Source organism: Callospermophilus lateralis, chromosome 2, assembly GCF_048772815.1.
Source record: "Callospermophilus lateralis isolate mCalLat2 chromosome 2, mCalLat2.hap1, whole genome shotgun sequence".
NCBI lineage: Eukaryota > Metazoa > Chordata > Mammalia > Rodentia > Sciuridae > Callospermophilus > Callospermophilus lateralis.
The window spans coordinates 775,150-789,374 of NC_135306.1; the positions used below are offsets into that span (position 1 = coordinate 775,150).

Sequence of the window (14,225 nt, forward strand, 5' to 3'; positions counted from 1 at the left end):
CTAAAAAAAATACAAAAAGGGCTAGGGATGTGACTCAGTGGTTAAGTGCCCCTGGGTTCAATTCCTGGTACCAAAAAATAAAATTATCCTGAAATGGAAAGCAAATATCTAGCAGAGCTACACCCTGCCTGACCTGCTTCCCCATGTGCCAAGCCTCTACCTGCACCTGGGGCTGCAGTCCTGCACCTGCCAGTAGTGCACTTCACACCCGGTTCCCAAAGGGACCCCTGTGAAGCACAAGAAGAGGAGGGCCAGAACCAGCCAGGTGCACAGAGTATGACTTCAGCAGGGTCAAAGGACCTAGCTCCTCCAAAATACAATATTCTTGACTCAGAAAATATAACACAAATCCCTTAAGGGTTGAGCTGCTGATATTAACCACCATTAAAATTTATGTCGGGGCTGGGGATGTGGCTCAAGTGGTAGCGCGCTCGCCTAGCATGCGTGCGGCCCGGGTTCGATTCTCAGCACCACGTACAAACAAAGATGTTGTGTCCGCCTATAACTAAAAAATAAATATTAAAAAAAAAAATTCTCTCTCTCTCTCCCCCCTCTCTCACTCTCTTTAAAAAAATATAAATAAATAAAAAATAAAAATAAAATTTATGTCACAGGTACAAAATAAGTTCTGGCATTGGCATATTTGCACACCTGATTGAACAATTCCTCTCAGAACCACCACAGCGCCATTTTCCAGCGCACAGCATCCCAAAACATCACCACTGCCGAGCGACAGTATTGCCTGGGCTCACCAGTGGCCTCCACCCAGTTCCAGTTTGAGGGCAGGCACAAAGGAGCAGTCCCTATTGTTCCATTTCCCCATTACACTGTGTACTTCGCATTGAGCTGAGTCCCCTCAGATCTGGGAAAGTGGCCTGCCCTCCCCCACCCTTTTGTTCCAAGAATACATTCTAGAACAGGCACACTACAAACCCATCTGTCTAATCCATCATTCACAATAGATAAATGAATGAATAAATAAATAGAACCACAGCCCCACTGAGTCTTTCTGCAAGATGCATCTAGCACTTGTCCACACACTGTTTTGTTTTTCTGTGGAATTGCTTAGAAAACCCAAGTGGACGCTCTGCTACCTTGGGTTTCTGCCTCTCACCACATCCCCCTTTCTCTCACACTGTAAGGAAAATGGAGTCTGCCCATCAACAAGCCAGATGAATACGGGGTAAAAATGGGAGTTCATAATCCACTTGAATCAAATGTATGAAATATGATATGTCAAGAGCTTTGTAATATTTTGAACAATTAAAAAAAAAAGCCAGATGAGATCATTCACAACCTGAATACATGAACTGAATGGGCTCAAGGACACTGTCCCCAAGTCTCTTGTAAGTGGTCAGTGTCATTTCCATACCCAGATGGGTAGATATCCCCTCTTGGCAGCTTGCCCAGAAGGGAGCCACTGCAGAGTCTGTTCTTCCTTGCACACAACACAGGCCTCTGGTCCCCAGAGCCCAGGATACCTGGCTCTCACACATTCTGCATTGTCATCCCTCCCAGTCTCACCCCTACCACCACTGAGGCTGCCACTGAGGCTGCCACCGAGAGGGAAGAGTAAGAGGAAACAAGATGACATTGTCAGTCAGCAAAAAGGTCCAAGTACTCTCTATAAATGTTAAACAAGAGGAAATTCACTAGTTTGTCCTAGCATAAGTGATGAAGTTATGAGCTTCTTCATGCCACAAAGCAAATATGGAACTGGCCTCATTATCTTTCAAAACCTCCCAACTTACTCCCAAGAAAATGCACATCAGGTGGCTAAACATTAAAATAGTAATTCTGTCAGGGAAGAGACAAGAAGGTGATCCCCCCAAAAAAAACACAGCAAGCACCCCTGCTCTACCAGCCCTGCTCTACCAGCCCTGCCCCAGCCTGGGAGGACCTGTGTAAAGGGAGAAACAACAATAGAGGCCAGGTGTGATGCCATGCTCCCTGAAGGCATCTCTACCAACTTCCTCCCTCCTTTCTTGGAGCAGATGTTTACTGTGGCCAACTGCAGAGAAATCACAGCAGTTTAACTGCAGAGAAATTACAGCAGCTTAACTGCAGCTCCCTCTGAAGCTCCATCACACTGGGCATGCTCACCAGAATTGCAGCCATTCCCTGAGATGGAGGCTGCGCCAGGCACCAAGCAGCAAGGACTCCAGAGCCACATGTGGCCAGCCCAGGACCTCAGGCCTCCTAGGATAACCATTTGAACAACTGGAGTTTTCTCAAAAGAAACCATCTGCTTAGATGTTTTCATCCTAAAAATGGAGAAGGGTCTCTCCACAGAAACTACTAACAAAGCTCACCAAACAAAACAATCACTCCTTTTAGAGTCTATGACCGTTACTTTTGATTAAAAAGCACCAACAAAAAACCCTAGAGTGCTTTGGAGACAAGTCTAGGGGAACATAAAATAACCTCCAGCACTGCCACAGAAACTCACCTTCAAAGTGACTTATCTCCCCAGCCAAGAGCCCACACCAGAGGCACACTGAACATGCCCATGGGCTCCTGTCCAAGCTTAAGAGGCCTGTCCCCAGGAGGAGCTTCAGGAGGCACTGCAGGAAGCAATCTTTACAGTGGCCTCCTCATACTCAGGTTTCTCCCACATATCCCACCAGCTCCAGATCCAAACATCTCCTGAGACAGGGCCCTAAACAGTAATCCAGACCAAGGTAACTCTTAACCCAAAATAATAAATTGCTGAAGTCCTTAAAATTTAAAAAAAAAAAAAGAGGCAGCAATATTTTTTAAATAGTGTAACTGGGTTTTGTGCAACTCAATAATAAAGACAACCCAATTTAAAAAATAAGCAAAGTGCCCAGCATGCACAAGGTCCTGAATTTGGTCCCCAGCACCTCAAAAAGTAAATAAATAAAAATTTAAATGAACAAAGGATCTATACAGACACTTCCCCAAAGAAGATATACATAGGGCCAATAAGTACATGGGGCTCAACATCATTAGTCATCGGGAAATGCAAATGAAAACCACAATGAGACAACACTTCACAACCAATAGGATGGCAAAAACAAAAAGTTGAACATTGACAAGCACCAGCAAGAATGTGAAAAAAACACATAAATTGCAGGTGCAAATGCGAGAGATATAATCACTGTGGAGACAGAGCAACAATCCTTAGATTACTTCCCTCTTACTGAGGCCACTGTGAACTGATGTGCAGTTATATGGAATCAGAGGTCCTGTACACACTTTGTTCAGTGTGTGAGTCTCCTAGGTTTGCCTTAACAAAATACTGTAAGCTAGGCATCAATTATCTTTGTCTTTTCACCATTCTGGAGGCCAGGGTCTGAAATCAAGCTTTGGCAGGGTCATGTTCCCTCTGAAGCACCTAGGGAAGAATACTACCTTGCCTCTTCCAGCTGCGAAGGGCTGTGGTAATCTCTGGCCTTCTTTAGTTCATGGATACCTTGCTCCAATCTCTGCCTCCACTGTCTTGTGTATGGGTCCTCTCCTGACAACTTCATCTCAAGTTCCTTAATTAAAGATTCTTTGTCCCCAGAAGGTCACATTCTGGGGTTCCAGGTGAACTTAAATCTGAGAGGACACCATTCCACCTACTAACATCCAGCTTCACCCAATGGTAACATTTTTCAAAAAACCTGTAGAAGAACAGCATAACCAGGACCAGCCTGGCTTTTCAAGGAGAGGATGGTCAGAGTGGTGCCCCAAGTCTGTTTCTGTAGTTATAATGGAAGACCAAGACTGGCGATTAGAAAAAACGCAGGTTGGGGCTGGGTTGGGGTTCAGTGGTAGAGCACTTACCTAGAATGTCTGAGGCACTGGGTTCAATCCTCAGCACCACATACAAATAAAAATAAATAAAACAAAAGTATTGTGTCCAACTACAACTTAAAAAAAATTAAAAAAGAAAAAGAACACAGGTTTATTATGGCTCATGGTTCTAGAGGCTGGAAAGTCCAAGAGCATGCTGCCAGAACCTGCATGGTTTTAGGTGAGGACCTTGTGCTGCTTCAACTCATGGCACAAAATGGAAGGGCAAGCAGGAAAAGGCATTAATCTACTCCTGAAGCTCCACCCCACAACCCAAACATGTCCCCACCAAGGCAGCCTCCCTGTTGAATTTGGGAATCAAGGTTCCAATGCATAAACTTTGGAAGAACACACTTAAGCCTTAACAGGTAGGTGTAGCATGGTAGCAGAAAAACTAGCAAGACCAGTTCAGGGGTAACTATAATCTGAGCAAGACACAGTGGTGGCTTGGACCCAGCAGTGAAGCCATTGTAGGGGACAGCAATCAGAGAAATGCAGCAGGTTCTGAGAGTAGAACATAGGGGGTTTTTGGTTAGACTAAATGAATGTGAAACATGAGGAAAAAACAGAGGACTAGGGCTGGGGATGTGGCTCAAGTGGTAGCGCGCTCGCCTGGCATGCGTGCGGCCCGGGTTCGATCCTCAACACCACATACAAACAAAGATGTTGTGTCCGCCAATAACTAAAAAATAAATATTAAACTTCTCTCTCTCTCTCTCCCTCTCTCACGCTCTCTTAAAATATATATATATATATATATATATAAAATAAAAATTAAAAAAAAACAAAAAACAGAGGACTAAGAATGATTCCTTAATGGCATTTTTACAGAGAAAAAGATAGTTTTTATACTAACTTAGGCAAACAAGTATCTTTATGACACCCAAGAAGAGTCTTTCCATGGTTAAAATCTTTGTTTCAAGAGCAAGAATGTTACAGCATTCCTTACAAAGCTTTGCATCCCTTACTAAACCTGTTTCAAAATATTATATTTTTTCTGTTGCTATGTAAATGAGGTTACTATTCTGTATCCAGGAAAGCTACTGATTTTTTTTTTTGGGGGGGGGAGGGTGCTGAGGAATAAACCTAGGGATGATTTATCACTGAGCTACATCCCCATCCTTTTTTTTAGAATTTTGAGAGAGGGTCTCACTAAGTTGTTTAAGGCCTTGCTAAATTGCTGAGGTTGGCCTCAAATTTGCAATCCTCCTGCCTCAGGCTCCCAAATCACTGGGATTGTAGGTCTGCATCACACTGGGCAAAGGCTACTGATTTTCATGTATCAGTACTTTGAATGATTTCATTGTCTGCATTTTAGCACTCAATCTCGGGTTTTCCAGTTCACTGCAAGTATTACTCATTTTTTAACTCTTTTGCCTCCAGTAAGTCTCTCGTCCAGCTGCATTGCTCAACTTCACTAAAAAATATTAAATATCAGCCAGGCATGGTGGTGCCTGTAATCCCAGCAGCTCAGGAAGTTGAGACAGGAGGATCATGAGTTCAAAGCCAGCCTCAGCAAAAGCAAAGCGCTAAGAAACTCAGTGAGACCCTGCCTCTAAATAAAATACAAAATAGGGCTGAGGATGTGGCTCAGTGGTTGAGTGCCCGAGTTCAATTCCCAGTACCCCCCCCCAAAAAAAATTCTAGCATTAATATTAAAAAAGTAAAAATACGAGTAATTTTTTTTATTTTTATCTATTTATTGTGGTGCTGAGGAACAAACACAGGACCTCATGCATGCTAGGCAAAAACTCTACCACTGATCCCCAGCCCAAGAGTAATTCTGACAAATTTTATTTGACAGAATACATCCAAACATTAGTTAAAATCATTAGTACCAAAAAATGCAAAACATTTCATAAGTCTTTGAAACCCAGTGTACATTTGACATAGCACATCTCAGTTCCATGTGGCCACACTTCAAGAGTCCAAAGCCACCTTTTTTTGGAGATCACAGCCTCCTCTCCACCCAGGTCTACACATGGGCAACTGCCCAGCTTTACCCAAGATTCCACTTCGAATCCTGAGGGGGAAAAAAGACACCTGTGATCTCTGTACAGGAAAAGAAAACTCCAACAAGCCTTCCTCAGCCACCCCAAGAGGCTGAGTATGTACTGCTTACTGTTCCTTTAACACTGGCTTACCTCTTCCAATGGCAATTACCAAAGGGTGCTTGTATTTCTCAGACCTAGAACACAAACCAGCACCTTCACAAATACCAGGCAGGCACCAGGCCTGGACTGCTCACCGATTTTCCAAGCCCACACCCAGCATTTAAGCATCTGTTTCAAAAATGAACAAATGAACCCATGAATGAATTAACAGTTCCTGTCTATACGGAGAAGCAAGCATTCCTGGGCTACTAAAAAGTAAATAAATAAAACCACACACCGATCCTGGCCTCTTTCCCTTCCACAGTAAGTTATAAAATATTTACTCATTTCACAAAATATGCCAGGCGGTATTCAATATGTTGGGAAACTAATAAAGCTAAAGCCCCACTTTAGAAAAGCTTGCAGTCCAGCCACTGAGACACCAACACACACACAAAAAAAAAAAAATTAAAACAAAAATAAGTACATGACAAAGGACAACGTTCCTCTGAAACAGTTAAGTGTATGTCAATCAGCAGGCTGCAGCCCACCTCCCACTTCTGTACAGCCTAAAAGCTAATAGTGATTTAAATACAATTCATATAAGTATGAATTTCTCAAAAGTTACAAGAAACTCAAGTTCAAGCCTCCGTACAAAGCTTTACTGGCAAAGAGCCTCACCCACTTGTTTATGTACTGTCCACAGACACGTCTGTAATACAAGAGAGCTGAGAAGCTGCACCCAGAATGCCTATGGAACATCCAGCCCCCCAGGTAGTCAGATGGAGGTGCAGCTCAATGGTAAAGTGCTTGCCTAATGTGCACATTTTGTGCAAAAGAAAAAAAAAAGGAGGGGAATAGAATAAAAAGATATCCACCAAGAACTCTTATACTCACCAACTATCTTCATAAAGGAAAAATTAAAACATGGTGGTACACGCCTATAATCCCAGCAAGGGGGGTGGGTACTAAGACAGGAGGATCAGCCAGCCTCAGCAATTTAGTGAGGCCCTAAGCAACTTGATGAGACCCTGTCTCTAAATAAAATACAGAATAGGGCTAGGGATATGGTTCAGTGGTCAAATGCATCTGAGTTCAATCCCCAGTACCCCCCCGAAAAAAAATTTTTTTTTTAATTCTTAGATTTAAAAAAAAAAAATCAGGGTTCATCACTGAAAGACTTGTCCTAGAAAAAATATTAAGCATATTGCAGCTAATGAAGAGACACTGAACAGTTATTCAAACCCATTTGAAGAAGAAAGTAATGGAGGAAGAAAGGAACAAAATAGACCACATGCTCCCAGACCAATACTGGAATTTGGCAATACCTATCAGTGTAAACACATTTTTAAAGCAGAAATACAGAAAATTGTGTCACAGAGCAGCATTAACACATGAATACTTCCAGTAATTTTAATAACAGGGAATACTAAACTCTGAACCCCAATGAAGCAAACTGTTTTACTTCTAAAAAACTTTTATTCTTCTGATCTATATTACAAAAACAACTGGGAGAAAGGGTGTTGAGGTTCAACCTCAGGACCTCATACAAGTTATGAAAGAGCTCTACAACCAAGAAAGTCCACTATATTTTTCACTTCAGTCAAAAATCTGTGGAGGGGCTGGGGATGTAGCTCAAGCGGTAGCGCGCTCACCTGGAATGCATGAGGCCGGGGTTCAATCCTCAGCACCACATACAAACAAAGATGTTGTGCCTGCCGATAACTAAAAAAAAATAAATAAATATTAAAATTCTCTCTCTCTCTACCTCTCTCTCTCTTAAAAAAATAAATAAATAAATAAATAAATAAATAAAAATATGGAGTGTGGCTGGGGTGTAGCTTAATGGTAAAGCATTTGCCTAACATGCAGGATGTCCTGGTTTGATTTCAAGCATCACCAAAAATAAATAAATAGCCAGGTGGCACACACTTATAATCCCAGTTGGAAGCTAAGGCAGGAGGATCACAAGTTCAAGTTCAGCCTAAGGAACTTGGCAAAACCCTGTCTCAAAATAAAAATTAAGAAAAAAAGGGGGCTGGGATTGTGGCTCAGAGGTTGAGTGCTCTAGCATGCAAGAGGCACTGGGTTCGAACCTCAGCACCATATAAAGTACAATAAAGATATTGGGTCCACCTAAAACTAAAAAAATAAATACAAAAAAAAAAAAATAATAACCTGTCTGCCAGTACCGTGGCACATGCCTGTAATCCCAGTGGCCTGAGGCAGGAGAATCACGTGATCAAAGCCGGCCTCAGTTGCCCTAAGCAACTCAGTGAGACCCTGGTCCTAAATAAAATATTTTAAAAAGAGAAAAAAAGGGGGTGGGAGGGAAAGGGAGCGGGGAGGGGATTAGCAAGGATGGTGGAATGTGATGCTCATCATTATACAAAATACATGTATGAAGACTTGAATTTGGTGCCAACATACCTTATATACAGAGATATGAAAAACTGTGGTATATATGTGTATTAAGAATTGTAATGCGGGGCTGAGGCTGTGGCTCAGAGGTAGAGCGCTCGCCTAGCACATTCAAGGCCTGGGTTCAATCCTCAGCACCACATAAAAATAAATAAAATAAAGACATTGTGTCTAGCTACAACTAAAAAATAAATATTAAAAAAAAAAGAGTTGTAATGCAAAAAAAAAGAATACATGTATAATGGCATAAATTGGCATGAACATACTTTATACACAGAGATACGAAATATTGTGCTCTATTTGTGTAATAAGGATTGTAATGCATTCCACTGTTGTTGTGTAATTAATAAATAAATAAATAGAAAACTATGAAGCAAAGCTTTAAAAAAAGGGAAAAAAAAGAAAAGACTGGGTGGATTTGGGGATGCATCTCAGTGGCAGAGCTCATGATTAGCATGTGTGAAGTCCTTGGTTCCATCCCTAGCACAGCTAAATATTTTTTGATAACTTAAAAGTTATTATTATCATTAGTTTTGCTTTTTGGCATACAAAGTCTAAAATATTTATTATCCTATCTTTGCAGAATGTGCACTGCACCATTCCAAAACCTCCCCCAAGTCTTAGTGAATTATCACCACCCACCCAACTGTTGGAGAAAATCCCCCTCCAACTGAGGCTCAGTCCCAGGAGTAGTCTTACACCCTCCTCACCTGCCACATTAGACTAGTCACCACCTCCTGAAGACCGCACCTGCCTCCTCCAAACAGTCCCTCTGCAATCCCTCCTTCACACAAAGAATGATCCTTGTGATACACAAACCTCATTAAGTCACTCCTGGCCTGAAACCTTCTCACCACCTTAGAACCAGGACAAGAATCCTGAGCAAATCCAATCCACCCCATCAGCCCACTCAGGCAGGCAGTTCCTTGTCCCACAGACATTATCCTAGAAAGGCAATAAAAGAAACTTCACAAAACACTTAAGTGGTCTCAAAATGTGGATACCTTGTAAGCATTCAACCACTCACAGTCTGTTGTTGTCTCACCTGAGAGACTAAAGGTAGAGCCTGGGATGGGTCCTGCACATATTTTCAGCCCATGGGGAGACTCAGGCTCTGTCTTGATACACTCATCTCTTCATTTTTCAAGGTGAATAAGAGCTCACTCCCACCTACATCTCTTAAGTCCTCTGACTTCTGCCCACCATTCTCCCAATGTAGAAGGCTATCCCTTCCACAATGGATCCAAGGCAGACCCATCAAACCTCTAGGGAAAACAGTAGCATCTACCACATACAGGTGATGCTAAAACCAAATCAGATAATGCAATAAGCCTCACTAGTCACCAAGGACCTCCACTTGAACAAATTCAAGGGTTAGTTCTTGATTTTCATCTCATACTTCTAGCAACTGTCAAAAGAGCTGATTACTCTGTCTTCACAAAACACTTCAAGTCTTATTCAAGTTCTCCTGCTGTTTCAGTCTACTTTGCTGGCTTCTCCTTGTCCTTCATTGTGTGATCTCAGGGTCCCAGAACTCTCCACAGCCCTCTTCTGCACATGAACTCCGTGGACCACCTTCCTATAATACATTTACACTTAACAATCCAATAGGCACCTCCATCCTCTCCCCAAAAATTTGCTGCTCCAATGGACTTCGCTTCTCAATAAACAGAAACATCCTCTCACATGGTCAAGACTCCTCAGGTCAGGATGAACCTAACTGCTATGTTCAACTATAAAGCTCTAAAAAACCCTCAGTCTTGCTGCCACGGTTTAAATATCTGTCCCTCCAAAACTCAAGTAGAAATTTAACTGCCATTGTAATAGTATTAAGCAGTGGGACGTATTAGGAGAGGAGCAAGCCATGAGGGCAGAGCCTCATGCCCTCATGGGATTAATGCCATTAAAAAAGGGCAAGTTCAGCCCCCTCTTGCTCCCCCTCATGGTCCCCCTTTTACCTCTTACCTTTCACCACAGGATGACACAGCAAAAAAGCCTTCATCAGTTGCCTGCACCTTGATCTTGGACTTCTTCCAGTCCCCAGAATATGAGTCAATAAATTTCTGTTCTTTTTTAAAAAATATTTTCTTTTTGAGTTGTAGGTGGATACAACACCTTTATTTTATTTTTATGTGGTGCTGAGGATTGAACCCAGTGGCTCATGCATGCCAGGCAAGCGCTCTACCACCGAACCACAGCCCCAGCCTTCTGTTCATTTTAAGTGACCCAGTTTCAGATATTCTAACACAGGAGCTGTTAACAAACCAAGACACTCACTACTCCTCTCTGCTCTTCCTTCATGTACATCTAGTATAAAGAGTGGAAATAAGCCAGGCACAGTGGCACACGCACAGCTCAGGAGGCTGAGGCAGGAGGATCACAAGTTCAAAGCCAACCTCATCAACGGCGAGGTGCTAAGCAACTCAGTGAGACCCTATCTCTAAATAAAATACAAAACAGAGCTAAGGATGTGGCTCAGTAGTTGAGTGTCCCTGAGTTCAATCCCCAGTAGAAGAAAAAAAAAAAAGAGTGGAAACAGGGCTGGAGTTATGGCTCAGTGGTACAGCACATGCCTGCCTGGCATGTATGAGGCCCTGGGTTCGATCCTCAGCACCATATATAAATAAATAAAATAAAAGATCCATTGACAGGGGTGGGGGTGTAGCTCAGTGGAACAGTGTTTGCCTAGCATGTGTGAGACACATATAAATAACTAAAATAAAGGTCCATCAACAACTAAAAAATATTTAAAACAAAAAAGATCCATTGACAACTAAAATATATATATATATATTTTTTTTTAAGAGAGAATGAGAGAGGGAGAGAGAGAGAATTTTTAATATTTATTTATTTTTTTAAGTTATCGGCTGACACAACATCTTTGTTTGTATGTGGTGCTGAGGATCGAACCCGGGCCGCATGCATGCCAGGCGAGCGCACTACTGCTTGAGCCACATCCCCAGCCCCTAAAAATATATTTTTAAAAAATCATGGAAACACAGTAGTGTCAAAAAGCTATCAAGAACACTGAAAATTCAAGAAATCCAAAAGCAAAATTCTCCAACATGCCAGAAACAGTCAGCTGGAGGTACAGTTCCTGCTGTATATTTCCAACCAGTCAAAATAATTAATCATTGTTCAAAACTTACACATCACTATAGATAATCTGGGGTTTTCATAATATACTTATAAATAAACCTTGATGAATTAAAAAATTTATATACTCAGAATCTGACCAATTCTTGAACCTTCACTATTACCAACCTTGTCCAAACTCCCTTCATCTCTCATCAGGACTCCATCAACATCTCCTGAAGGGCCTCCCATGCCCACCCCTACCCCACACAGAAAGCCAGAGCAGGTCACTCCTCCACCCAAAAGCCCCCTAGCAGCTACTCAGTAGTTCAGGGTTAGGACCAGACCTCACAGGGTCTATACCTCACCACCTCACCCCTCCGTATCACACCCTGCTACATAGCATCCTGGCCTCCTCCAAGAAACAACAGGGCTCTTGGCAAGTGACTCCACCTCTCTCTCACCTATAAGGCAGGGTAACAGTTGCCAATTGGAAGGACTGTTTAACAATTAAGTAAAAGCAGATAATGTGCTCAGAGTTCAGCTCTCAGAAAGTACTCCTGAACCACAGCAAGGCCTCTGCAACACCTCAAAGTGTCAAGCTATGGGCTGTGATTGTAGCTCAATGACAGAGCACCTGCCTAGCAACACGTGAGGCACTGGATTTGATTCTCAGCACTGCATATAAATAAAAAGTTAAAAAGAGGTCCATTAACACCTAAAAAAAACTTTTTAAATTTCTTTTTAATTTTTTTAGTTGTAAATAGTCACAATACTTTTATTTTACTTATTTTTATGTGGTGCTGAGGATCAAACCCAGTGCATCACATGTACAACGCAGGCACTCTACCACTGAGCTACAACCCCAGCCTTTTTAATTTTTTTAAAAAGTGTAAAGCTATTACTCAAAGTCTTCCCCACAGCATGTCTTGCAAAAAAGTATTAACCCTGAACATCACATAAAAGCAAAGAAAATAAAGCAAAACACAAAAGTGATATTCCAGAGAGGAACACAGAGTGACAACCTACAAGAAGGGCAATTTACCAATTCTTTCCATACACTCCACAATAGTCTAAACATGTTCCAGAATAGCCACTTCTTATGTTTTGATCTTGATCTTAAAATCCATGCCAAAGGGGCTGGGGTCATGGCTCAGTGGTAGAGTGCTTGCATAGCATGCATGAGGCACTGGGTTTGACTCTCAGCACCACATAAAAATAAACGTATTATGTCCACCTAAAAATAAAAAGTAAATACTGAAAAATCCATGCCAAAGCTGGGGACAAGTGGCATACACCTGTAATCCCAGCAACTCAGGATGCTGAGAGGAAGATCAAAAGGTCAAGGCCAACATCAGCAACTTAGTTAGACTGTCTCCAAATAAATAAATAAAGGGCTAGAGGTGCAGCTCACTGGTAAAGTGCCCATACAAATCAGTGTGCACTGACTAGTTGCTCACACATTAAAACAAGTTAGCATAAGGCAATTCTGCTTAAAATAAAGCCCTTACAATCCATTAAATGAAATCTTTGTCATATAAAAATAGATTGACAAATTGTCACAGAATATATTCACAAACTACAGATACAATATGCTGACTTTTTTTTTTTTAATACAAATTTCATCACGAGAAACAAGGAAAGGTGGATGAATTCAGTTAACACCCGGCAGGCCTACATCTTGTCCTTTCTCCTCTGCTCACTGGTGGGCAAAGTGGGCCCTGCCTTCCTTCAGACAGTAGGAAAGAGCAGGCAAGCTCTTTTCTCCTCCCATGCCCTTTTATGTCCCCCCAGCACTCAAAAACAGAGACATCGGGAGCTACACATTCCACCTCAATTCCTGGGAAAGTGGATCCTTCACCCCTTTCCACAGAGGCCCTCAAGGATGGACCTCAAAGGCCAGAGGTTTTTGTTCAACAATGGTCATGTAGTCGTTGGGGTCCTGCTCAAATGGATAGTGTTATTCCACCCATAGCAGTGAGACACTGTATAAACAGGTGGTGTCAAAATGACCCAACCAATCTTGGCCCCAAAGATTTGAACTGGGGAGGAGGCTGCCCCAAATCTCAATCCAATGTACTTAATGATTGACAATGCCAAAAGAAAGAACTAGATGCCTTGAGGAAAGAAGCTGATCTTGAACCTGGGAGGTCAATCAGAGCACAGACAGCAGCATAAACAAAACAAGGTGGCATGACAGTGACAGGGTGGGCCTTTAACTGCAACAGAGAACTCACAGCCCTGCCCAGGGATCCCTTACCATTACTGCTAACCTTATTCCCCACAAGTAGACAATGAATGCCAAGCAGGAGAGAGTATAATAACCTCTCCAAAAGACACAAGTCCATCACCAGACCAGCTTTCCTAGACAAGAACCATGCTGCCTTCTTATGACGGCCTCAGCAGAACCTTCCTTTCACTTCTGCCACAGAAAAGGTAGGGGGCAAAGCTCAGGAATCGCACATACAAATCAAGTAATACAAACTAAGTGACCTTAATCAAGAGAAAATGAAGACGTGAAGCATGAGGAAGGGAGACCTCCTTGAGGGCCACATTAGGAATGAGGCACTGTTTTGCATGATGACCAGACAAGACAGACAAATGGAGATAGGAACTACAGAAGGGGATAAGAAACATGTGCTTGGGGTTTATGCTCCTTCTTAACTACCTCAAACTTCCTCATGAAACTGGGCAAGACAAGGTCCAGAAAACCAACTTGCAGCACCAAAAACTAAACAAAACCAATTCACACAGGAGTGCATGCTCATTCCTGGTATACACATGCACCTCATCTCCCCTCTCCATCCTTGGTTGGCAACTAAGACAGCTTATGGA

The 14,225-nt window shown here is 42.3% G+C and overlaps 1 protein-coding gene across 11 annotated transcripts in view; it reads right to left on the minus strand.

The window, feature by feature from the left end:
• Ehmt1 (euchromatic histone lysine methyltransferase 1) overlaps positions 1–14,225 on the minus strand; it is a 157,191-nt gene that overhangs the window by 132,380 nt on the left and 10,586 nt on the right. For 7 of the 11 annotated variants that reach the window (XM_077108758.1, XM_077108757.1, XM_077108750.1 and 4 more), the window contains exon 2: positions 7,550–7,619. The exons of 3 other annotated variants lie outside the window; for them this stretch is intronic. In XM_077108758.1, coding sequence (XP_076964873.1) covers positions 7,550–7,619 — 70 coding nt within the window. Of the gene's footprint in view, positions 1–7,549; positions 7,620–14,225 lie in introns of those variants that run through there. One more of the 11 variants, XM_077108754.1, reaches the window with a different exon arrangement.